The following is a 24,922-nucleotide window of genomic DNA, read 5'->3' as shown; positions in this document are numbered from 1 at the left end:
AGCAGCCTGAGCCATAGCTTTTTTATATGCTGAACAAGCATCTTAAATATCTTATATACATTTTGATTATGTCAAACTGTTCCAGACATGAAAAGACCATGGGTTGCTTTTTGCTATACAGCAAAGGCCACAATCATTTATATGATCTGGACCCTCAGCAAAAGAAATCCAAAACAGATTTCACTTGGTAGAATATGAACAATATGTTTCCTATATTACACAAAATGTAGTTGGCTTTATATGCAACACTCCTCTCATCTTGGAGAACTTACAACTGTGCTTTATATTGCAGTGGGGGGATATCAGAGCAACCCTGCATGTTTAGTGCAGTTGCTGTGCAGTTATACTGCTCTAAAATGAATAGGGAATTTGCTTATGAATATACAGCACTCTATTAAAAATATCTTTTAATATCTGTATAATCAGGCAGCACTTTCACCATTACCTGGCACATGCCCCCTAATACATTTCACATTATTCAGCTCATCAGCTCTGGAAGAATTAATTGAAAAGATAGCCCTGAGATGTGAACCAACACACCAGCTTAACCAAATGCAGGCTAAACCACAGGGCATCTCTGGCTCATTCACAGTGATGATCCTCATTTATACCTTCTGTCAGCTGGAAATAAAGAAACACTTCATATCTTCAGGCTACAGTCAGGCATGACTACAGGATAATTTGTCTATTTACTGTCTGATTTCCACAGCAGCATGAGATACTAGAGAGCTAGGCAGCTTTTTTTTCTATTTATTCCCTGCTTCCTTTTTAACAACCTTCCTGTTGTAGGGAAAAAAAACTAAAAAATTAAACTCCTCATCACCCTGCAAACTCATAGAAAAAGACCCAGTGCTTTAGGGATGACATTTATAACACCTTCCTCTCAACTACAGCCTGGAGTCTCACACTTCCTCCCCATCCCACATGGTACAGGGACCAACAACCCACACACAATAGTCACAAAGAAAGGCACCAAGCTCTCATCCAAGGCTCCAATCATGTCAAGAACTATTGGGTTAACCACATATTTGCATGTTTTAATTGCACTTTCTTGGCCTTTAAAGACTACAGTGGAAAACAGGCAGCAGCTTGTTTTAAGTGGATGCAATCTTCAGAGAAAGTAGTGAAGGACATTTGCTCATTTCACACCCTGGGTCAAATTCAGCATGCCTGAATTTTTGCACAGTCATGCTCTTAGAAGAAGAAAGCATTTATTAAAAAAAAAACAAAACTAGGCTCTCTTTCTTGAAAAGACAGCAAGGCTTTCTCTCATGTACTGGGAAATGTCATTCTTTGTCTATGCAGTTTTACAAAACAAACAATAAACAATGAACTTGAAGGAGAGAAGTCAATTATTGTACAAATGACTTAATCCTTTGTAGTTGTCCTTCATGTAATAAACAAATATTATTTCTATCCTATACACTGCTTAAAGGCAGTGCCTTATACAAGATATTCTAAATGACACCACATTACCATTGCTGTAACTTGTATGTTGTTTTTTTTGTTTCCTTTCTGAAAAAAGGTAGTGCTGCTTTGCAAAGACAGATAAGATGGGACAGAACTGATTCACTCTGCAGCTATGGATTAGACACTTAAACCTCCCCAATTTCCAGTCTGCCCATGTGTATAATGGGGCAGCTCTGGCCAGGATTGTTAGGAGGATTAACTAAGTGGCACTGAAAGGCTTTGAAATCTGCTCAGTAAAAATTATTTCTATAAAAGTGCATGTGCATAAAGTGCTAATTGATGCCAGCTGGCCTTTCATTCTGGGCAGCAAAAACAGCTTCTTACCACACACATTTCCTTTAGTGGGCACCAGCAGCATATTTTTTTTATTTCTAAATTCCTGGGGTTTGCCTTAAAACATACAAACCATTTGATTTTCAGGAATTCTCCATTAGGAGCTTGATACAGCAATGTATTTCAAAAATTACCTTGATTAACCTTGCACAGGCAATAAGTGTAAACACTTTACACCTTTCAAACTGAGATATGAGCCCTATTTGCAGTCTCAATTCTAGATTAAGCAATTTGCATCTTAGAGTCTGCAGTGCCCTGTTCATTTCCTTGAAAAACCTGACAGTCAATTTACAATGGCCCCTGAAGTGAAGCAGAAATCTGCGGTTCCTGAACTGGCCTTATCTGACAAATGAAGATACATAAGTAATTATTTTTAATTTCATTTCCCCTCTGTGCTGCAAACAACCGCTTTTTCTGGAGCCCCTCCCTCAGCTGGAGAAACTTGGAAATGCTCCACCTGCTTATGTTTGCTGATAGACGCCAGAGGAATTTTCACTTCATCTGTTTCACAGATGCTCAGACTCTTTTCTCAAGACACATCACACAAAAATGTCTCCAAAACAATTAGCAGGAGTTTAGTCGGCATGACCGTGTGGCTGCACGTAAAGCAAAGCTCAGACAGCCCTTAAGAAACCGAAGCTCTGCAATGAGTGTCTGGGACCTTAACAGCACTTATTTAAATCTTCCTGCTTGACACATTTATAGTTTTTCATGTAGTCGAAAGGGCAAAGGGGTTGGTATGCAGAAAGCTGCTACAATGTGAGAAACATCACGAACTTTTATAACCTCTTGTACTTATACTGACATGAAAGTAATGGCCAGCAGAGAACAAACATGCAATCTAATTCAAAGAGGGGGGAAAATTATGCAAAGATCTCTGTAGTCATTGTCTCTATCTCACTTCAAAATAAAATTCACTACCTTACTGAAGAGCTACCTGAACAAAAATAATTCTATGAAATACTTTGCAATAATATCATATTTCATTGAAAGATGCCCCTCGTTTGGCCAATTGCCTGGCAGTGCCATATCAAGCAGGGCGCTTGACCATCCCAAGCCTGCTCCTCCCTCCCTGCTCCTCACCATGCCCCATCAGGCAGCTGAGCCACAGGCAGCACATGAGGACTCACTGCAAAATGAGGGCATACTAACAAATCCAAAGAGACAGCAAGAGTGCCTCGTGATAGTTCACAAGGCTCACGCTACCAAGTCCAGGGGATAAATCACCTGAGCATCTCTGGTTGCATACTAGACTCCCTGAGAGTCCTCTAGTGCCACAGTGAAGGACTCAAATTGCAATCCTTTTGTCCAAAAATGATAGAAATTTAATTCCCACTGCATAAATTCTTGTTGAGAATATTTCAAAGGGCCACAAGCCACGGGTGTCTGATTTCAGGCCTATTGTCAAATGCAAGTGTCCTTAAAAAGGACAGGAAGGGGGATCTAAGGAATGGCATGACTGGGATGGCCAACCCTCCACCCAAAGCCACACCAGAGAGTTTTGCTTTCTTCTGTTTCTCTTTGGATGTAGGAAAGGCTTATTCCTGTTGGTTTAGGTTACCAACATGACAAAGGCTCAGAAAATTTGCAAGTGTTCACCTCATAGCCCACAGGCACAGGTGGGTTGCCCATTTCAGGGAGGTGAGACACCTGGGAGCACACACAGGAACCTTGGGACTTGCTCCATAGTGGCCCTGGCCCCTGGCTGAGGGCACTGCCAGGGTCAGAGCCCTGAGTCAGAGAGCAGTGGCCAGGAAGGGCCCTCGAGGCCCAGGACAAAACCTGACATGTCCTCACTCTTCTCTGTACCCAGATGGCAGCAGGGGCCACCTGGCCCTGAAGGATGGATTCACCTGAAGGAGAGGACACACAAAAACCATCCCTACTCTGCTGAAAATGGCCAGCAGCCCCCAAGAAACAGCAGATACCCTCACTACAGCCCTGCACCAGAGCCCAGGGAATGGCTCTGGGAGGTGACAGCCATGCTGGGCCTGGGGCAGCCCTGTGACCAACAGGGGCAGTCAGCTTCCCAGGGAGGTACACCATATTCCAAATCTGTAGCCCGATCAATTCCGATTTATTTATTTATTTACCTATTTAACCCAGGCTCACTTGCTTATGACAGTACCACACACAGAACCTGAAAAATTGACACAACTGCAGCTGCTGAGCAGTACCAGGACACAGAAAACCCATGTGTCTTCCTTTTATTTAGTGGCCCACAAACAAAACAATTTTTTAAAAGGCCACCTTTGCATCTCAGGTAAACGTGCCCAGGAGCACTCAGTGGAGCACCACAGCAGCAAAAGGCAGCAGCAGCTGTGGCCGGGGAGTCAGGGCTGGGCAGGCCAGCGAGGCCCTGGGGCCTGCAGCCATTCAAAGAAGCTCCATGAGAGGCACCACCCTGCAAAATAATGCACAGCACTGCTGGCAGGGCTGGGATGCACAGACATGGGCAGGCACCACAGCAAGGGACTGCCTTGCTGCCAGAGATGTGCCTCCTGCTCCAGGCAGCACCCCTGTGAAACCCCTTCAGGGCACTGCCACAGCAAGAGCCAAGCCAGTCCCTGCTTTGGGGACCTGAAGACACATGCTGTCTGCATAAAACTGATAACAGTGAATAAAACCTTATATACAGATAAGGAAAGTCATGCAGAACAAAAACCTTACAGCAGTCCATCAGTAAGTCACTGGTAATTAAAGTCATTCAGTTTATCCTCACTATAAAGAAGTGCTGTAAACAGTTCCAAACCTAAATTACATATACAATATATTTCTTAGACATATATCATCTCTCCCATTTGGGAATGCAGAGTGACACAATTTATTTGGCCCTGTTTGAAGGCCTGCAAATGTAACTCAAGGCAAAGCTCTGGGGTGAAAACACACCTTTCTTTAAATTACTATTGCGCTGCTTCATAAAAACCATTTCAAGAATTACTTAATATTTTTAACATTTCTGCCTAATAACAAATGGCAAACAGCACTGGTTCCCATAGGCTGTATTCAATTACTTTGATTTTATTAACAGACTGCTTTCAATCAATAGGAACTCCAAGCCACATGTCAAACTAGAACACCAGATTCTTCAATGCTATAACTTAGCATGGCAGTTTCAGTCAAAGGAAGTATGCCAAGTTATACCATAGCAAAGCCAACCCAAAAACTGCATCCCATTAATGATAACTCCCATGGAGATTCTGGCCACTGTGGTTACAAACAGCTGACAAAGCTGAAGTGTATTATTGCACTATTTGTAAGAATGAGTCAGACATCAGCACAGGGGAATTACTCCCAGCCTACAGATAATTCAGTCAAAAAAGCAGCTTTTATAAAAAACTAAAACCAGTTTGGTTTTCTGCTCATCCTGTCCCAGAGAACACTCAGAATCCACTTCAACAATAGTCTCAAAATAATCATAACACACATATATTATCTTATTTTGTTTTCTATTTTTCCCTATCATCTCTTCTAGTTTACTACTCAATTGTACCAGACTTTAGGAAAATCTTTCTCTAATCTTGGAAATATTAATTTAAATCTCTTTCTGACTTGAAGTTTGCTTTCCACCCTTTTGAAAAATAAATTGGGGGATAGAGGGATCCACAACAAACACTGAAATAAAACAAGTCCCCAAGGATGAAAAAAATTCCATCGAATAACTGCCCATTGATATATCTTTCTCAGCAAACAGTTCAATGAATCTTCAGTGAACTTTAGAAAATACACTTACAAAGACTCTTTCAACTTGTTAGTCTTCCAAAATTTGCTCATTTAAGTTAGCTTCCTTCTGCTTTAAATGTTTGTGTATGGACATCTATTAAATACAAGGTTATCTACAACTGAAGTTTGGGATTATAAAGTGCAGGTCACTGCCATGCCATTTAAACCTTGAGAGCACTTTAATCAAAATATCATCATGCCCTAGATGATTAATTCAGTTACTCTTTTTCCTCAGTGTGCTATGCTCTAGCACTCAAAAAGCAACCCTAATAACTACCAGGCAAAAAACCATCATCTTCCAAAAGGGATGGACCACAGCCTCAGTGGGTATTCTGTTTCATCAAAGTTAACAGGGCACTACTAATCCAACATTTTTCATTCACTGATAAAACAAGATAAACTTAATTCCAAATTTACATTGCTGTGAAATTCAGTATTTTGCTTCTGTGCCAATATGTATCATTTAATAGGATCTTGCTGTGAAAGGACTATAGCTGAGTATCAGAGATTCCTGGGTTAGCAATACAAGGCAAGTTCTTAACTTAGAAGTACTTATTCATTTTCCAAACCAGACTATAAATTTTAAACTTGATCTGTATCCTTTCTCAGAGAAAAAAAAAACCCACCAAAATTCTGTTGCACCTGTTATGCCTATACAACTTAGAGTCCCAGAGAAGAAAGCTTACTGAATTACCACCAGCCTCAAGTCAAATATTCACAACAGCTTACAATAAAGGTAATTGATCAGCAATAGACAGCATGCATCAGGTGTTCAACTTGCCCAGAAGCATTGTGATGGTTATTGTTATGAACTTTTAATTAGCTATGCAAAGAAAATAATATTATAATGAAATAAATAAAAGAAGTTATTAGTCTCACACACTGACATCCAAATCCTGGAATGGAAAAATTTCTCTCTTCTGAGCTAACACATTTATACATCACACTGCATTGCAGAATATATTGCAATAGTACAAGGAGAACAGGATTACTTCTGGAACTAACAAACAGAGGTGTCACAAAGGACCCTCCTTTCTCTTATGACATAAAGCATTTTGGATTGCAACATTAATCTGCAATCCAGCAGCCCGTGCACTACAGACACAGCCACTGGCACCTCATCTGCCAGAGAATGGATCTGCAATCCAATTTCAGCTCCTTGCTTGCCAGTGTCGCTTGCTCCAGTGGGAAGCTTTCAGCACTCAGGACTGGCCCCAAAATAAGCACTGCTGAGTCTGGGCATGGTACAGCTGTAACCAGAGATTACAAATTCCCAAGAAGGCTCGTGTTGGCTCAAACTAGCCTGAGCAGTGGGTACCCAGTGCCAAATGCAAATTTTGCAGTATTCTAATGGAAATCAAAGAAACAATATCCGTGGCTTCAGGGGAAGAGCCACACAGAATACCTTCACAGAATAAGCACACATGCCTTTGTTGTGAAAAAGCACATCTGAAAAGATCTGCCAACACCTCTCCCAGCACATTTCATGCTGGTGAGTGGGGAGGGGCCCATTTCAACAATACCAGGGAGCAACAACCGCAGAACCAGAATTTTTTTGATTCTGTTGAAGAATAACTTCCTGTGCTGTGAAGGAAGGGTGCCTCCTCCTCCTCCTCCTGAGAGCCAGCTCGCAGCAGGGTCCCTAATGCCCCGAGGGCCATGGAGAAGCAGCAGCTTCCTGTGCTCTCCAGCATCACAACCACAGCTCCATCCTTACCTTGCAACAGCCACAGGAAGATGGAAACATTTCTCAAGGACACACTAGAACAAAACAATTGACAGTGACTGCAGCATCTGCTCATCCTAGCCAGCATAATAAATTTCAATCTCATTTTAATTTTTATATGTCTAAAGCTATTAGGTCTTAAATACTTGAACTTTAATTATTATGGAAGCAATTAGCTCCTATGACCAGAAGGCTTTGCCTGAACAATTGCAATGAACGCAATATTTTCTGCAACATAAAAAACAAATACCCTGACACATCTGTAGCTATCTAGGACCTTGCAACTGCCACTGTGCTTCACACTGGTGTCCTGGCTTTGTGCCAGATTGCAAAAGCTGGAAATTACTGGCATAAGCTGTATGACATTGTATATATGTATAATTGAAGATTATCTCCTAAGGTATTCGGTAAATTTAGAATTTCAAAACTTAAATATTTCCTGCTGTAGAGAGATTAAATTGGTTTTGAAATTTAAATATTCTTTCAGAGAAAACTATTTTGGTTATCTCCTACAAAGACAGCTATAATTAAACAACAGCTCCGAGTACCCTGAAAAGTGGTATTTCTATAACTGACGAAACAACTCACATTTGTGTTTCAAGATACAGAAGTATTCTATGGAGCTTTGTGCATCAAAAGAATTCCATTAATATATATTGCTTTTTAGTACCTTCATTCAATGCATTACTACTTAATAGAAGTATGCATTTTAATTCTCATCGTCTTTTTCAGTTTTCCTCTTGTGTATTTTATCCACAGTACAGTGTGCCCACACAGCTTTCCCCCGAGCTCTGGTGAGCTGATCTGACCTCTGCTAACAGGGCTGCTGGCAGAGAACAGCAGCTGAACAGCAGGGGACAACAAAGCTGGTTCAGAAGGGGCTGGAGGATCTTTCTGGTTCAGAAATACTGCAGATGTACAGATCTCCCTCAGTGAAGAGTGACTGGGCATTCACCTGCACACAGTGTCTGGCCTCCTCAGTACCCCACAAGCTTCCCTTTGCTTTAACAAGCAAGGGTGGGAATCCAGGAATGGACAGGGTTTGTTCCTAACCAAGTCACAGAGAGCATTTTTAATTCCTGTATGTTGGCATTTTACACAGTGCTCTTTGCACGCCAATCACCATCTCTTCCATAACTGAATGAAATACAAACTGTTTAGTGCCTTGTTTCACACTAAAAGGCTTGATTTAGATGACTTCTGCTGATAAATACCATTTGCTAACAAAATCAAGGGTCGATGACTTCCCATTCAAGCTTTTGTTGAATCAAAGGCAACTAATAATGTCAAAGCTCTGAAGCCAGAGGAAGTGCTAGATTCCAACCAAAGGGATTTCTGTTTAAGTTAAAAACAGTTTCCCAGGCTCCATATCATGCATTCTCACCCACTTTCTTCACTGGGACACAATGCATCCACTACAAGGGCAGAACTACAGTACTACTTACTTAGCAGTAAGAAGAAATGCAATGTACACAATTGTCGTGCAAATGATGAAATACATGCACCAAGGGGAGGAGCAAAGCACAACATGCTAATGGATGCTGTGACTTTGTATACCCTTGGCTTTTTCAAGGGGATTTTATTGTTTAGGGGTTATTTTCTACAGTCTTCTGCCAAAGAAAATAGGTTCAGACACGCATATATCTGACCTAAGTCTGTCTTACCCAGTGCAACCTTTCTGCTCTTATTTACTCATTGTGCAAGACAAAGCAGTGCTGGGAACAGCTCTCTTCAGACAAAGCCTGGGACCCTGAGCCTTGTTCTGAGGAACTGAGGAGACCTCCTCAACACAAACTGGCTGCACTGGGGCAGGGGGACTCTCTTCCCAGGTGCCTGGTCTGTCTGCAGGGTCCGCAGCAATTGGAAGCCTTCAATGCAGCCCAACAAGCAGGGACTCCAATCCTCCAGTCCTCCTGGGACTGTGCACACACACACAGAGCTATTTCCAGCACATTTTCACACATCTCTATGAAACTCAATTCATGCCTGATCTTCCTGACAATACCCAGCCTTGAGCTCCCTCCCTCTGGAAGCAAACCCAAGGGGATCCACAGGAAGAAGGCTCTGCAATCAGGGTATTTCCAGCCCTTTGCTGGCCACAAACATGCAGGCCAGCTCCCAGAAATCCTGCCTGACACCAGAGCTCTCCTCCCAAGGTGATGGTCTTTTTCTTTTCATGGAGCTCTTTAAAATTATTTGAGACACGCTTTCTCAGTGAAAATCCAAAAGGAAACAGAAATAGGCAAAACTGATTTCCTTTAATTAATATACATATATTCAGAGCAGGGTTGCTCCACCATATGCAGAAAACAGACACATACTTTTTGCTATGAAGGTAGTTAAAGCAGAAATATGAAACTGACTGCAATATATGACCATTTTTAGATGGGATGTAAGAACTTCCTCAATAACAAGATGCCCTTTACTTGAACCATGGCTTGAAAAATGTCACCAGTGCAAATGCTAAGAAAAAACCAAATACCACCAACATATCTGACAGGACATAAGACATAACTTCCACTACTCTCAGTATACATTATTCTTACAATGCTACTTTAGCAGTAAGCAAATAAAGTTATGCCAAAATACATCCAACACAGAAAACTGAACACTGCAGAAGATTCTATTTAAAGCAGGCTCAGTTAAAGATTAATTCAAAGTGCTTTACCCAATTTATATTCTCCACCTAAGACTCCTGGACATCAGGAAATGAAGCATTACGATGCTTTAACAACCTTCTGCACTTGCATCTACCCTTCATGTTTCTATTAGATCCTCTGCACTCATTTAAAGTATATATTCTCACTGACACAAATGGGTTTTCCATGCATGTAATTAAAAAAATCATATGCAAGAGAGACTCTTTCCTAAGCTGAGAGCAGCCAGTGTCAAACACCCTGCAGTGAGTGCTGCCTGAGGGCTGCTGCCATCCTGCACAGCTCATCCCACCTTGCTCACAGCAGAGCCCACAGCAGAACTCAGCAGCTTCAAGGTACAAGGCAGGTACAAGGTAGGGCCTTGCCATAGAGGCATGTTTTGAAACAGAAATAAGCACATGCAACTCTCCATTTTCAATGTTAGAACAAGATGCAGCCAATAAAGTAATATTTCAAGGTTTCTGCAAGCAATTTATTCTTCCACAGCTTCAGGATTCATCTTTTTCTTTTTTTTTTCTTTTATTTCTATAACACTAAACAATATATATATATATATATATACTTCATCTTTATATAACATACTTGTTGGGTTATTAGATTATTTGATGCACTTCACCTTTGGAAAACACATCCTCACAGACTCTGAATCTCTCACTAACCAGCACTATATCTACATGTAAATACAGTGAAGCTACTAAGTTTTGCCCTATGCAAGAAGTCATGTGTATTCTTTTGGGTCATTTTATAAGGGGAGAAAGAAGTACAAAAATAATTTCTCAGTTCACAATGCAAAAGAAGTAATGCTTAAGGATAACAGTAGACCTTTAATAAAAGGCCTTTAATTGCAAGAAGAAAATAACCTTCTGTGCTTCTGACTCAGATGAAAGATGAGGGGGAAAACAGCAGGCTGGGGAGTGATGGTACCATTAGCTTTTCTCACTTGTTTAATTTGTTTCTTTAGTAAATTTAATGATCATCTTAATATTACATATATAATATATAATATATAATATATATGTATATATATACACATATACGTATGTATATATATATGTAATATATAATATATATTACATATAATATACATATTACAATATTAATATAATCTTAAATTGGTAATGAAGACCAGGCAGCTAGTGGGACTTATAGTTACAGCTGCACTCAAACCAATCATCCTTGACCATTCTATAGATGCAAAGAGAACACTTTCATTAAGTTTTATAAGTATAAAATGAGGTGGTTTTAAGAATATATGCAGCTTCCAATTTGCTATGGTTTCAGTAGCCAAAAGAGCAATAAATGTTCAACAGGAGTAGGCTTTTTTAATTATTTGTGGAAATTTAAGTAAAACACAAGATTTTTAACTACCCATTTATGTCATCTGGATTTTACCCTCCCAGAGAGGCTATGGATGCATTTTCAGGCAATTTGAGTCAACAGCACATTAAACCAGTAAAGGGTACCTTGGTCTCTGAGTACTGACATGAGGGACAGTGTTCTTGCTGAGTTTTGTCTGATTCAGGATTAAGACACAAAACCAACCCACAACAGTAACACAATTACAGGGCATCAGAGGGAAGCCATTTGCCCATGCTTCAGTGACCCAGAGCTAAAACTCAGGCATTGGGGACCAATGAAGGGGAAGAGGAATGAGGCTGAAATTGCCACCACCAAAACCATGCTGTATGGGCTGTTTGAAACTGGGAGGATGGCTCATTTAAACATTTTCTGGATGCTGTAGGGGCTCCAGGCCCAGCAGACGCTGTATCCCTGAATGCTCAAATAGTAACAGATTTGGCCACCACAGGCTGAGCTGATTAGGATGGGACACCAGTGGAAGAGCTTGCATAGGCCAGAAATGCTGGAGAAAACAGCTTGGGAAAGTCTGGTCTACAGGAAAAAAAGCAACAACATTGTGAGTTTAAAAATGCAAAGACCAATAAAAGCAACAATACAGCATTACTAAATTTGCTAGAGAGGCACGTAGGGCAGAGTAGAAATGGGGTATTTTGCAAGTATGTGGTAAGAGACAGTCCTGCTGCAAAGCCCTTGCAATCAAAATTAACAAGGCAGAAAACCAAAAATAGGCAGTAATATCTGAGAAGACATTATTCCTAAATGACTGCCTTACACAAGGAATTAGAATCAAACCAAGGAGGGCAATTTTAAGACAATGTTTCAGGGGTTTTTAATATGTATCCCAATGAGAACCATTGTAATTCTACAGATCACAATTAAATCACGATCAATCTTACTGTCCATTCATCCTATAAGCTTATTATGAGCTTTCCCCTATGTCCTAGGGTGACTTTATGATGCTGAATTGTGTCCCCATTTATCTGTTTAGCCCTTGCAGGCCCAACTTCCAGTCTCTGCTGCACTGCTGTACATCCTGCTGCTCAAAGCACATGGGACAATTTCGTGTGTGTGGAGATTCATTAGTAGGGCCCACAGGTGATGGAACTGTCTCTAATGGTGAAAGCTACTTTTGAGAGAAAAAGAAGAAAAATGGGAGAAAGACAGAGATAAAGGGAAAATGAAAGCTGTTGGCAGCAGCCAGCAAAGCCAGGAGAAAGGCAGGAACAAGGGCAACAGGCTGTGGCTTTGCTGAAGGGGCCAGAGCTGCTGCTGGAGGGCAGACACAGGTCGGGGCATCTCAGGCAGGGCCCAGCTGTCCCAGAAAACACCCCAAACCCAGTTCATAGGCTGACAAACTTGTAGCAGCATCAGAGTTACACCAGTCAAGTTTGCTGTGTAACTGCTGACACTACACTGGTGCCACAGAAGCCCAGCCGTGGCCTTGGCCCCACTGTCATCACCAGCCTGCAGCCAGCTTAGGACAAGAAACACTTCCTTTTTGCTTTGGGAGTGAAGCTATTCAGCTATTCTGAGAAACCAACTTCTATTTATTTATGTTACTTCTTGTCTTCTTTTAAATCTCTATCAGTATGTACAAGACTTGTTTTTAAACACCATTACCTCACAAATGCCATTTATACAAATTGTTAAACAAGACTTTCATCCATCTTAAATAAGGATACACCATCACAGAGGTTGCCACATCCTACCTTCCACAAAGCCTGAATTAATAAGCTCACAAAATCAATCCAATAAGACAGGCAAGCAACAAGTATCATTCCTGTAAGTACAATATCACTAAAATATATTTTCCTATTTCATTAAAGCATACTCTTAAAAATACAACTATTTGCACCGTTTGTGCTCCTCTCGGCCTCTGAGGCTGCTGAGAAAAGCTCATCCACTGGTGGGAACTGGAGGAATAAGATTGCCTGACCCAGTGCTGATTATTCAGCACTGACTTCACTTTGAAGAGTCTTCCAATAAAAAGGAAAAAAAAAAATGAAATCTACTACACCACTTTAAAAACTGCAGACAGCATTTTTAACCTCTGTCCTTTTGCATTACTGCACCAGTGCCTGGAAAAGCTACAGCAGGAGAGAGAAAGTAATTTAGGCAGCTCTCTTCGTGCCACCACCATGGCTCAGAGGGACAGAAATCAAGAAACATTAGAATCAATATAAGCCGATTAGGACATTAAGGAAGAACAAACCATGCAGAACTTAAACAAAATCATTTAAAAGGCATGGAGAAGGCAGGCATTTCTGAGTAGAAAGTAACTTATTTTCTGGAGATACTCCAGATTTTGCATTTCCATCTGGTGGTACTTAGTGCTGGGATAAGCAACAAGCAGGTTTCCAGCTGAAACACAGGAGTGTCCATTTGACAGGAAATACCTACAAGCAGGACTGCCACAGTCTCATTGAAAGCCTTAGGATCTGAAGAGGAATGGGTGCATTTTTCTATACACACATCTAAATTACACTCCTACCCGAATGAATGCTCTACTAAAATAAAATCAAATCAGAACCTGGGATTGAAACTGTGGTTCAGTTACCAAAAAAATAGTTATTCTCACTCTTTTTTGTCATTCTCCAGGAAAGGGTGGTTTACCTTAAGCTGAGACTTGCCATTTCCAGGTATACAATAAGCCAGTTAGGTGTTCTCATTCTTTGGAGCAGCTGCTGACCTTAGCCCTTGGTGATCCAGCATTCATAAATGCCCCTCCCATTGCAGGGAAGAGGCAGGATGCACACAGGTCCCCAGCTGTGTGTCCCAGAGAACTGGCAGCTCTCTGGGAGCTGCACCCCAGTGCCCTGCCCTGGCATCCTCAGCTGAAGGAGGATGAGAAGCTGCAGCTCCTTGGGCCAGAGACCGGCCTGCAGTGACTGTACACTGCAGCTCAAATAAAGCAAATGATCCCCAGGAGAAAGCAGAGGCTGTGTACTTTACTGTACCCAGAAGTCCTGTTCTGGTTTAGGCTGCCTGCTGCGTGGGGCTGCACCACTCTGACCCCAGGGCTGTCACTCCCCACTTGCAAACAGGGCTGGTGGGCAAGGAGGGAAAGAAGGAAAGAAGGTGCCCTTTGGGAAATACAGCCTCCAGGTCAACCCACCTGACTGAGGAACCAGCACCACAAACTCCCAAATGTGTGCACCTAAAGCTCTGTTCTGCAAATCAGTGCTAACACTATCCATTGCTCCTGCTTAGGGAAACCATGCCCATGAGTCTAGAAGGGTGGGAAGGACAACAAGCACATCAGATCCAAGCAGGAAGGTGTAGACATGCAGTTACAGAAGGAATGAGACTTAAGCCTTCTATCATAGGTGAAGAAATATATTTCAGAAACCACAACGGCGACAAAGCTGCATCAGATGCGGAACTGGACAAGAAAGAAAAGCTCTCTGAATTTGTTAAACTCTTTAACTTTCCAGATTTGATGGGGGTTCCCCTAGGTTACTTTACACTAGATATTTCCCTGCTATTCTTAAAATCACCCCACTGAATTACTAAATGAGATTACACCTCAGCAAAAAGGTTTTTTCTTCAAGATTCAGCAGCTAACTGCAAATGAAAGCAAAAAGAAAAGCCTGCCTTGTGATGAAAGGACAAGTAAAAGAGCAATCACATCAGAAAACCAATGCCCAGACCTCTAAACAGCAAAGAAATTGCATGTGTCAAGTTTCCATAACAAGATGGTGCCAGCTGAGGCTTATGTTAAAACTGTGCAATACAATTAGATGTCTGGAGCTCTGTCAGACAAATGATGCTATCTCATTAATGGGATTACATAGAAAAATTGGAGGGATTTCAGTCAAGAGGAATAAAATGATTAAGGACCAAAAAAGTGTGACTCATGAAAGCAAGTAGAAACTGGATGCTGTGCCCTTGCCTGAAAAGCCCAAGTCTCAGAACCAGACAGGCCTGGTGGTACCAGCAACACCACAGCATCTCCTGCCTTACACCCAAAATAACAGGAATTGATTAGATCAGCCAAAGCAAAAAATCAAATTATAAAATTCTAGCTTTTTTATGGCAATACTACTGTTGTATCAGTCAGCAAAAATGAGTAATTGGAGGGGAAAGAGGACAGGGAAGTTAATTACCTATTAACAGCTGTCAGGAAAAAAGAGGGGGAAAAGAAAGAGGTTGTGACTACAGAGACTGGGTAAAATTGAAGCCTTTCAATTATTAACAGGAGAGAATTTCTTAGCCACAGGAAGAACATACACATGGGAAGTACTGAAAATCACAACAGCTGAATCACCTGAGGAGAGCCTGGCCACTACTCCAAAACCACCATCGTGAAACTCCAGCACTGACAGGAGGCAAAGTAGCTACAGGGGAAGGGGAGAAGGAGAAACAATGCAAGAAGGAAAACAGGAGTTGTGGTAGATGCTCCCTAGTCAGCACTACCATGCTATACTACAGGAAAAATAAATGAATAAATAAAAGAGATCTAAATATAGAATGAGATTCTCTTCACTGAGGAGTTCAACATTTCTCTGCAATTCCTTTCCAATTGAAGGACTGCAAGTTGAATAAAAAGCTTCATTTAAATTCTATACACATTCACAAAGATAAACTGATTTCAGAAAGCATTATTATGCCTGACCTCTCTCACTGGGGGTGAAAGCCAGATACTTTGTGAACCATTTTGATCATACTAATATTCTATAAAAATTCATTAGATGACAACATAAAGGACAAAAGCAGCACCATGGAAGAGCAGATGCTGTGAGCTACCACACAAAGCACATTAGGGTTGCTTCCCCTGCATTCCTCTGCATCAGCACAGGGCAGCTCTGCTTCAACACCCAGCAGCAGAGTCCTGTTCCTGGCTATTGTGACAGGGAGAATCAAACACTTTGCAAGTGACACTTCCCAAGAAACTTTGCTGAGCAAGTGCCAGGCCTGGGGGTGCCCAAGTACAGTATGCCAAGAGAAGCCCAAGAGAAGCAGGGGAAAGCAATTTCTCCCAACCCCACTTCAGTCACATCTGATCCCCCTGCAAGGAAGAGTGTCTGTGTGCACGTGTTTGTGTACACACTATGGCAGGGAACATTTAATTGCACTTTGGATCTTATCCAGCACACACAGCATCCAGCAACAGCTCTCCTGGAGTTAACACTTTACAGAGCAGGGGAGTCTGAAGCCCAGTTCTCTCCTTTTTCACCAAGACCTTCTAGGGCAGATGGATACTCCCTACAACTGGCAGCCAGGATGGGTGAAGGGGAATTGGCTGCCAAGCCCCAAATGGCAGCACAGGCCAGACTGGTACCCAGCTCAGTCTGCAAGGCTGCCCATGGCTCTGCAAGGCCAGGCGAGCTCTGTCATCAAGGAAAATGACTCCAAGAAAAGATGCAAACAGAGAAGATTTGTTTCCTATTTTTATATGGTTTCTTACCACAGAAGAACACGCTCAAGGCTCTTAAGCCATTAAACTTTTTAAAAGAGGAACAGCCTTTGCAGAAGCTCTTCTTTGATGTAACAGGGCAGATTGATCTTGTTGCTTAACCAAATGAAGAAGTAAGACTCCTGGTTCGCTTTTTTCTTTTTTTAATCTTAAAAACCCCAAACCAACAAAGAAAATAAAAAACCTCACTAGTCCTTATGGAAATATTGTCAGTGTTTACAGCCAGCAGTGTTTACAACCAGTTGATCACAGCCTATTAGAAATCCTCCACAATTTGCATCATGACATGTAACCCAAACCTTTTCCTCCTGAAAACCAAAATTTTTGGTCAGAAACACTCAATGGCTTTTCTGATTCAGAAACTTTATAGTAATAGTAGCAGTTAATGGAATTTCCAGAATGCTGTTGGTAACTTTGGTCTCTTTAGAGTTCTCACAATCACATGGGACACCTCCACAGTGGTGTCACTCCTCCAGTTTACACTTCTGAGTACCTTGCATCCAGTGTGAGTCCGGGTCTTCATGAGGGGAGTTGTGGTGCACAGCTCAATGGCCTCTGGTTCATGGAAGATCACTGTTGGGAGCGGCTCTTTACGAAGAGTTAGGACATTCAACTTAGTCTTTAACATGGTCTGAAAGTGCTAAACAGAAAAAGAAAAGAAATTACTCCCAGTTCTAGTACAGAAAAAATGGGAGTTAAAATTGGATGTGTCTGCATGTTTCACTTGCTGTTCAATGCCTCACAAGCTTTCCTGGGGAGAGTTACCAAGTTCTATGACTTAAGAGCATTCATTACTATCAGCAATGTGGAGGCTATTTTTAATTAAAAAAGACATACACACACAAAGTGAAAGAACTCATTACAATTCATATAAGCTTCACAAAGGGTCTAAATTCAACTTCTGATCCCTTGCAAGTATATAATAAAGCTGGTTATGGACCCAGTTCCTCTACTAATGTCCACAGGGAGGAAGAACAGGGGATCAAAGATCATTAAAAGAACTTTTCCTCCTTCCTCTGTACTTAAATCTCATCCCAGTGACCTTTGTAGATGTTACCATTCCCACTGCGCTGAATCCCTCATTGGTTTGCCTTTTTCATGTGAATTTTATATTCTCTTTCTTTGTAAGTAATAGTTCCTGTAGCCTCCAATGTAAATGTCACTCTCGGTACCAATGAATAGATGTCACTCAAAACTTGTCACTTCCTTAAACAGACTCCCCAGGCTTAGGTGAAGAACTATCCAAGTGAACAGTAAAATCACCAAATTAAAAGTTTCTCAGCAATTGCTTAGAGTTAGTAAAGTCAATCCTCAAAAGACTTCCAAGGCAATTTTGTGGAATCAGGGAAATCAAGAGAAATTTTTTAACATTTTGATGCTTCCTTGAATGGACCTTTATTTGAAAAACTGAACATTTTCACATGCTACTACTTATCTAAGAGAGAAAAAATGCAGATATGAACTAATCAAGGTAGTAACATGTCACAGCACTGTCTAGAGAAATATGACTTTATAAAAAATTCATAAGCTGACCCTTACCAAGAAGCAGTTATTAGATATATGCACAATGGTTCCAGATTACTTTCATCAAAACTAAACCATTTGCACTGACTCTTGATAGGAGATCCTTAACTTGCTTTGCAGCCACTCCTTTTCTCAGTCTCCATTTTACCTTAGCAAGGCAGACAAGCATTACAGGGTCTGGCTTGCAGAAAAAGAGATGCTAAGTGATTTCCCAGAGCCATGCAAGAAGTCTCTATCAGAGCTAGAAATCAACACAGGTCCTTGTTGTTCAGTCCTGTACTTTAGATGAAGAGAGTGTCTATTCAACATTTTATTTATACACAGGGGATGAATCAACTATTTAGATACTGTGCTGGTTTTCTGTGGATTTTTGTGGATATGAATTTCCTTTGAAAATGAACTTGCTACCAGATCATAAATACTTTATCATGTGCCAACTGAAAACCTGTTGAGACACTTTTTGTAACAGTTCAGTCCTTAGTTTGTCAGTGTTTAGGACTAATAATTGTTATGCCACTGGAAGTACAGCACTTCAAACGCTCTAAGAAATATGTTCAAGGCATATACACTAAGAGTCTGTGAAAATAGTACTTGTTTACCTATTTCACACATGAAGTTACACTCTGTTAACAGCAATCCTTTAGGGCCTCTGTGGTGTTTGTGCAAGCATTCAAGTTTTCATCCCAGTGAAGCACTCATACTATTTTTATCTGCTCATCTCCTCATATTACACATTACCCCATTCACTCCCCCAAACACAGCTCCAGCAAAATAATACTCCATTTAAGATGATTATACATTAAAGAATATTCTCTGACATGTTTCTGAAGATAACACACCTCTTTGACATCTAGGATTACTAAACTGACTGAGAAAACCTACTTCATTTTACCTTTAGGTTGCAATTGTCAGCCTTGTATTTGGAGTTTCCTAGGCCCTCTCCAGTGGAGCTTTTAGCAAAGGCTGAAGAGCAGCTGAGAAGCCATGGTGGGTGAGTACAAAGCAAGTGGAAGGTCTGAGATGCTATGTTTCAAGGAGCATCATTGTTTACCAGCTGGGCTGGCTGGTCCCACTGACTCCCTGCTGTCTCCTACAGCTCGACTTGCTTCTACCTATAGGCTCTAGGTCTGCTAACCTGCTGCTGAGGTTGTATTTCTGGAAGAGAAAAAATGCAGAAGGCAAAGGGTGCTGGAGCTCAGGCCCAGCCATGCACAGGTCACAGGGATTTCCCCTGCAAGGATTCCTTTTCAAGCCTGGGGAGATGCTGCCTCCAGGGCTTTCTGCTACTGTCTTGTGCGTGCAAAGGGATGGGAGAGCTAGGCAGAGATGGAGAAAATGTACTATTAAGGTTAAGCCATACTATTTTCCAAGTAAACCAGTTTTGGATCAACAGAGATAATGGTATGAAATAATCAGGTTGAAGAACCTCTCCTAGCATTTAACTTTTCCCTCCCTTGAGTGCTGAAAGAGCTCTATTTCCATAGATCAGTTTACAGGGCTTCTCCAGTAAAGAATGGAGCTTCCATTAGACAACAGATGTAAAAAACTCCATTTAGCTCTCCTGAGCAGTGAGCTGGGACCTGCAAAAGAGTTGTTCTACTCTGCTTACATCTCTATAAACTTTAATGGGGCTACTGACAGAAAGGGCACAATGTGACCAAAATGAAGAAAACTACAGCAATGATCTATCTTTTTTTTCATGTTGTAACAATCATATATACAATCTTAAACAAGGAAAAGCCTACTCTGTGCCTTACAAAGGCAACTCAAAACTTGCATGAGCAGCAAGTCGGAGCAGTTGGGTGCCAAAAACACGAGAGCACAATTGGCAGCAAAGAGCTGATCAGCTGCCAGAGAAGGGCAGGAAGGACTGGGGGTGGAGGCAGAAATAGCCTTTGCTTTGGCCTACAGGGCGAATGCAGACCACGCTGGGCTCCTGCACAGGCCATGTGATGGCTGCCATGAGAAAATCAAATCTCTGCCAGCAGACATCATGCAGGGAACCCCCAGATAAACAGGTTATTTAAACACGTGCCTGACTTTCGCTGTGTGAGCAGTCACAGTAAAGCACACGTGGGTAGTCAATGGGATTATTCATGTGCTTTAAGCCAAGAACAGGATAAAGTGCTTTGCTGAACCCATTTCTTGGGTTTCCACTCCAACCTGGCATCTCCTGCAGAAACTGTTGGCAAAAGCTGATCTATAACAGTAGCCAAGGTATTTTTTGAGAAAAGGCATTCACTCTGCGCTGCTGTGAGCTCTAAATATTTCTTTAAAGTGCTTTAAGTTCACTAAGTTCTTGAAAAGCATGGCTTTGGCAACCCAGTGAATAAAGTTTCAGGGAACATTGTACCATTCATGGTTCATGTGCCAGAACCACTAGATTCATTTGGTGGCTCTTATACTGAAATTCATCATCAGAGGATTTTCTTAGCTGGCATGATTATACCAACAGCTCAAAACTACACATGGCTCATTCTGTATCCATTTAGATGGTGCTACTGATATGACTTTAAATTTGAAAGAAATACAAGGAGTAACATAAATGAAAATACCTTAAATGCCAAAAAAAGCATTAGTCCTGTAATTAGCATTGTATTTTACTAGTTGCTGAACATTACATCATCCAGAGCAAAATTGAAGTAATGCTGACAATAACACTGGACAATTATCTTAATTCAAAGCCATAGTTTTGCTTGTTCAAGGATTCAAGTTCCATCAGTTTATTGTGCTTAGTTTACCCATCTTAATGGCATCCTTTCCCCCTGCAGAAGAAAACCAAATGGTGCATAACTGGCAGCCCAAACCCATAACTGGCTAAGACTGTCACAACAGAGGTACTGCCTCTTTCCTCCTTGGTGACCCTCAAAAGTGCTCTCTATTTCAGTGAAAACCCTGTCATCACTAACACACTTAGCTACCAGTTAACTGAATGTAAGAATCAAGAACTTCTATGTTGTTTAACATATATTTTGTTATCAGTTCAACAGTCACACATCAGCGCCAGAATAACTAGCTCAGAACATTCAACTTGCAAATTTTATGTGCTGCATATTTAGTTCAAGCACAATTTCTGTTGCAGTTAAAACTAAAAATTAACAGCATTTGGGTTTTAGTTTAGTTTGTCAGCAAAAATACAGTCACTACCAGAACTCAGGCCAAATATCCTGGAGAAAATAACTATGATTCCATGCAAGGAAACATGACTTGGAGGAGAAAATTATGCACTGAAATTTGTAATAATAATGCTCTTCATCTTCAGGTCTTGACAAAACAGTCACTGCTGTTCACAATATTGAGTATTCAGCAGCCAAGCCTAGTGGATCTTTTAATTTTCCTGATGGAAATAAAGGCGCAAACTCAAAAATCTAAGAAAGGGTTATAAATTGGAGTATAAAAATAAATGTCAAGAAAGAGGGGACTGTAAATTATTGTAATCTGTAATCCAGCAACAGGAGTTAAGCAAAATAAATACATTTTACAGGTTGACTGAGTTGCAACATGGTGATTGAAAGAAGAGTCTTCAGCACCTTAGCCCTCATCCCCCAGTCTCTCTTAACATCAGCATTACAATCAACACATGACTGCCTAAACTGGCATCACATTTCCAGATGACCTGCACTTGGCCAATTTTGCCAAAGATGCACATTGAATCCAAACCCAAAATAGACAGGATGCTAACTTATGAGAAAGATTTATTCTAAAAGTTCAGACTCTGAAAGAGGGATCTGCCAGAGCAAGAAGCAATCCTCTGGGTAATTCATCCTTCTACAGCACCTACAAAGGAATTCCCAGATGACATCCATGTTAGTGCATCAGTAAAAGATAAAAGTGAAATTAAAAATATCTATAATTTACTATTTCAGCAGAAGTACCTCTCTACCTCTGAAACCCATTTAGTTTTGAATGAACCCAGAACTTTTCAACTGCAACCTACAGCAAGAAAAAGCAGCCTAGGAGAGGAAGGACACAACCAAGTGAACTGAACTGCAAGAGAATTTTAGAAAGTACAAAGGTCCCTTTTTGCCTGTTCCCAGTGGAATTTGACTACCAGCACGTCCAGTCTGTAGGTACAAGAGGAGATGACAACACAAGAGTCCTTTAGCACTAGGGTTTCCCCATGAGTTACACCAGCACAGCTGTGAGCTGAGGACCACCCAACCCCAAGCCTCCAGCTTTTCAGCAAGGAAAGGAGAATTCTGATCTATATGAAAACTGATCCATTTCAAGGCTTTGTTTTGTTTAAAGCCAATCTGTCCAGTACAGATAAATGTCATCTCTGATCCATTCCTTGTTAAACAAATACTGCTAATACAATATAAATGCTTTCCCTCCCCCATATTAAACTATATCGTGCTTTATTTATTTATCCTTTAGTAGCAGTTCATATAAACATTGTACTGAACACTGCAATAAAACTCACTACAGAAAGGATGGAAGCAATTTATCATGATAAAGTCAGAAATCATCGCATCAGCAGCCTGGTCTGTAACACAAAACTGGCATGCACAAACCCAAGACCATGTTACAACTCTACTCAAGGTATCCATCCTAAGAAACCTTGCTGAAACCAATCCAGAAATCTGGTTATTAAAAGCTTATCTCATCTAGCATCTCAAGAGCTATATTTTTCCAGCCTATCAACACAAATCCCCTCCATTTCTTTCAGGTAACAGATGCTATTTATGTGAAAAATCATATAATTATATCTGAATTTTCACCTTTCAATCACAAAGAAATGGCAACATGTGGAAATAGTAAGACAGGCTTGCCTGCAGGCACCCTGTGATACAATTTGTAAGTAGAGGAGCTTGGACTGGCCCATGGCACAACTTGTCATGACTCAGTGGGCTGAGGGCATGGCACCCCCAAGAATCTTGCGACAAAGTATCTGGGAAATGTTCCACAAAACAAAAACAAAAACCAACCAAACTTTTTCCCCCTCTCCACACGTCCAGTGACCACACATGGTTGCACATAAGAGACCCAACCAGTGCCTGCCACCATTCCCCGCTCATGTCCCCATGCTCCTTCCACCCTCCCCAGCAGACAGCATAGGAGAGAGATAGGGTGGCACGGAGAGTTTGGGCACAGGAAGGAGTAATCTGCATTTGGCAGGATAAGCTCTAATCCTTATGACAGAAGAGCAAGAGGAAGATGGCACCGAAGCAAGCAGGGCATGAGACTCAGGAAAGGAAAGCACCAGGAGAGGCAGTGCTACAAGCAAAGCTGCCAGGCAGGGCCCCTCCTGCACTTCTGCCATTACTGAGGGTCATGAGGGAGTCAAGGATAAAGCTCTGATGGAAAAACCTGCAGTATACAGAAACAATAGATAAAGGAAAGGGATAAAAGAATGCAGACATAAAAAGTACATGACAAAGTACATAGGAAACCTAAATCAGCTGAGTGTCAGAAAGCTTTCCAGTGAAGATGCTACTGGATCTTTGCATGCAAGTACTGAGAATTATTCCATCTCACTCTGACACCAACTTCTTGGGAATATTCTTCTTCCTGTGGTGGTAAGACATATCTCTTAAAAACACAAAATTATCAAGATTTCATAACTAGAACTGGCATTCCTTATCAATAGCTGTGATCACACAGCTGCCTGTGTGATGGTGCTCACATTGCCTTGTTTTCCTACAAGTTTAAAGAATTTCTGTTTCCTCACAATTTAATTCATGTGAAACGTTTTGTTCTCAGACCCTGTGTACTTCAAGTTTGCTCTGGCTGAATGCCCCTATTCTGTTGCCAAGCTTATGTGATTCCAATCAGCAGGATTGCTGCCCAAACAAAACAGTCCCAGATACAAACACCCTCCAAACTGCAGGGAACTTCAGAGCCAGATGAGAATTTCATGACTGATCCTCTAACATCTCTCTATCATCAGTCAAACTAAACCCCAACCTAAACAAATCTAAGCATACAAGATATTCAGAGATCAAGTTCTCAGTTTAGTCACAACTGCTCAGAACATAAAGCCTCACCACAGAGATCCACATCAGAGTAGGGAAGAAGGAGTCAATATTTCAGGACACTCAAAATCATGAAAATAAAATGAGACGTCCCTAGGACATGAGTGGAGGAGGGTAAAAAAAGTCACAGTACCACAGTAAAATGTTCTTTCACCAGTCTCTACATTATACTGCTTAAATTCCCAGGTTAATATTTCAGCGGAAATTAGGCATGTTGGATAGAAGACAAACATCTAAATATATCTGTTTGTATTTGGGCTTTTACGGTCTTTTACCCACTGATGACTGTAAAATATATTTTGAAATAAGCTGTAGTTTCCAATGCCTGGTGTTCATGGCATATATATTTTATAAAAGAACATTTTTTTAGCATCAATAGAAATATAGCATAAAAAATCTTGACCAATATATCAACAGAGCTGCTCTCATAAATAACTACCACCAAAATTTCGGCCCCAGAAATTACTGTTAACTCTCAAAATCTAATAAGTTTGTCACAACTGAACTAGTTCTGGAATTTTAAACTAGATTACAGTTTCAAAGATACCAGAATTTCTCAGTGGAAGCAGAAGAATTTAGCAGCTCCAGCAATTTTCAGGACAAATGCCAGTCAAAATACAAGTCCAAGACAAGGCAAATGGTTAAAAAAAAAATAAGAAAAGAAAAGAAAAGAAAATGAAAAAGTAGAAATAAAGAAATAGGAGCTGACAAGAAGAGAAAGAACAAAACAGAGCACGCA

At 41.0% G+C, this 24,922-nt stretch overlaps 1 protein-coding gene across 1 annotated transcript in view; it reads right to left on the bottom strand.

Moving 5' to 3' along the window:
- PID1 (phosphotyrosine interaction domain containing 1) overlaps nucleotides 1-24,922 on the bottom strand; it is an 85,030-nt gene that overhangs the window by 34,507 nt on the left and 25,601 nt on the right. Inside the window, exon 2 of the mRNA XM_058031135.1 lies at nucleotides 17,178-17,324. Coding sequence (XP_057887118.1) covers nucleotides 17,178-17,324 — 147 coding nt within the window. The remainder of the gene's footprint in view (nucleotides 1-17,177; nucleotides 17,325-24,922) is intronic.

The sequence above is a fragment of the Melospiza georgiana genome, chromosome 10 (assembly GCF_028018845.1).
Source record: "Melospiza georgiana isolate bMelGeo1 chromosome 10, bMelGeo1.pri, whole genome shotgun sequence".
In the NCBI taxonomy this organism is placed as follows: domain Eukaryota; kingdom Metazoa; phylum Chordata; class Aves; order Passeriformes; family Passerellidae; genus Melospiza; species Melospiza georgiana.
Note: the sequence above shows the minus strand (reverse complement) of the source record. Positions and strands in the feature narration are given on the sequence as shown.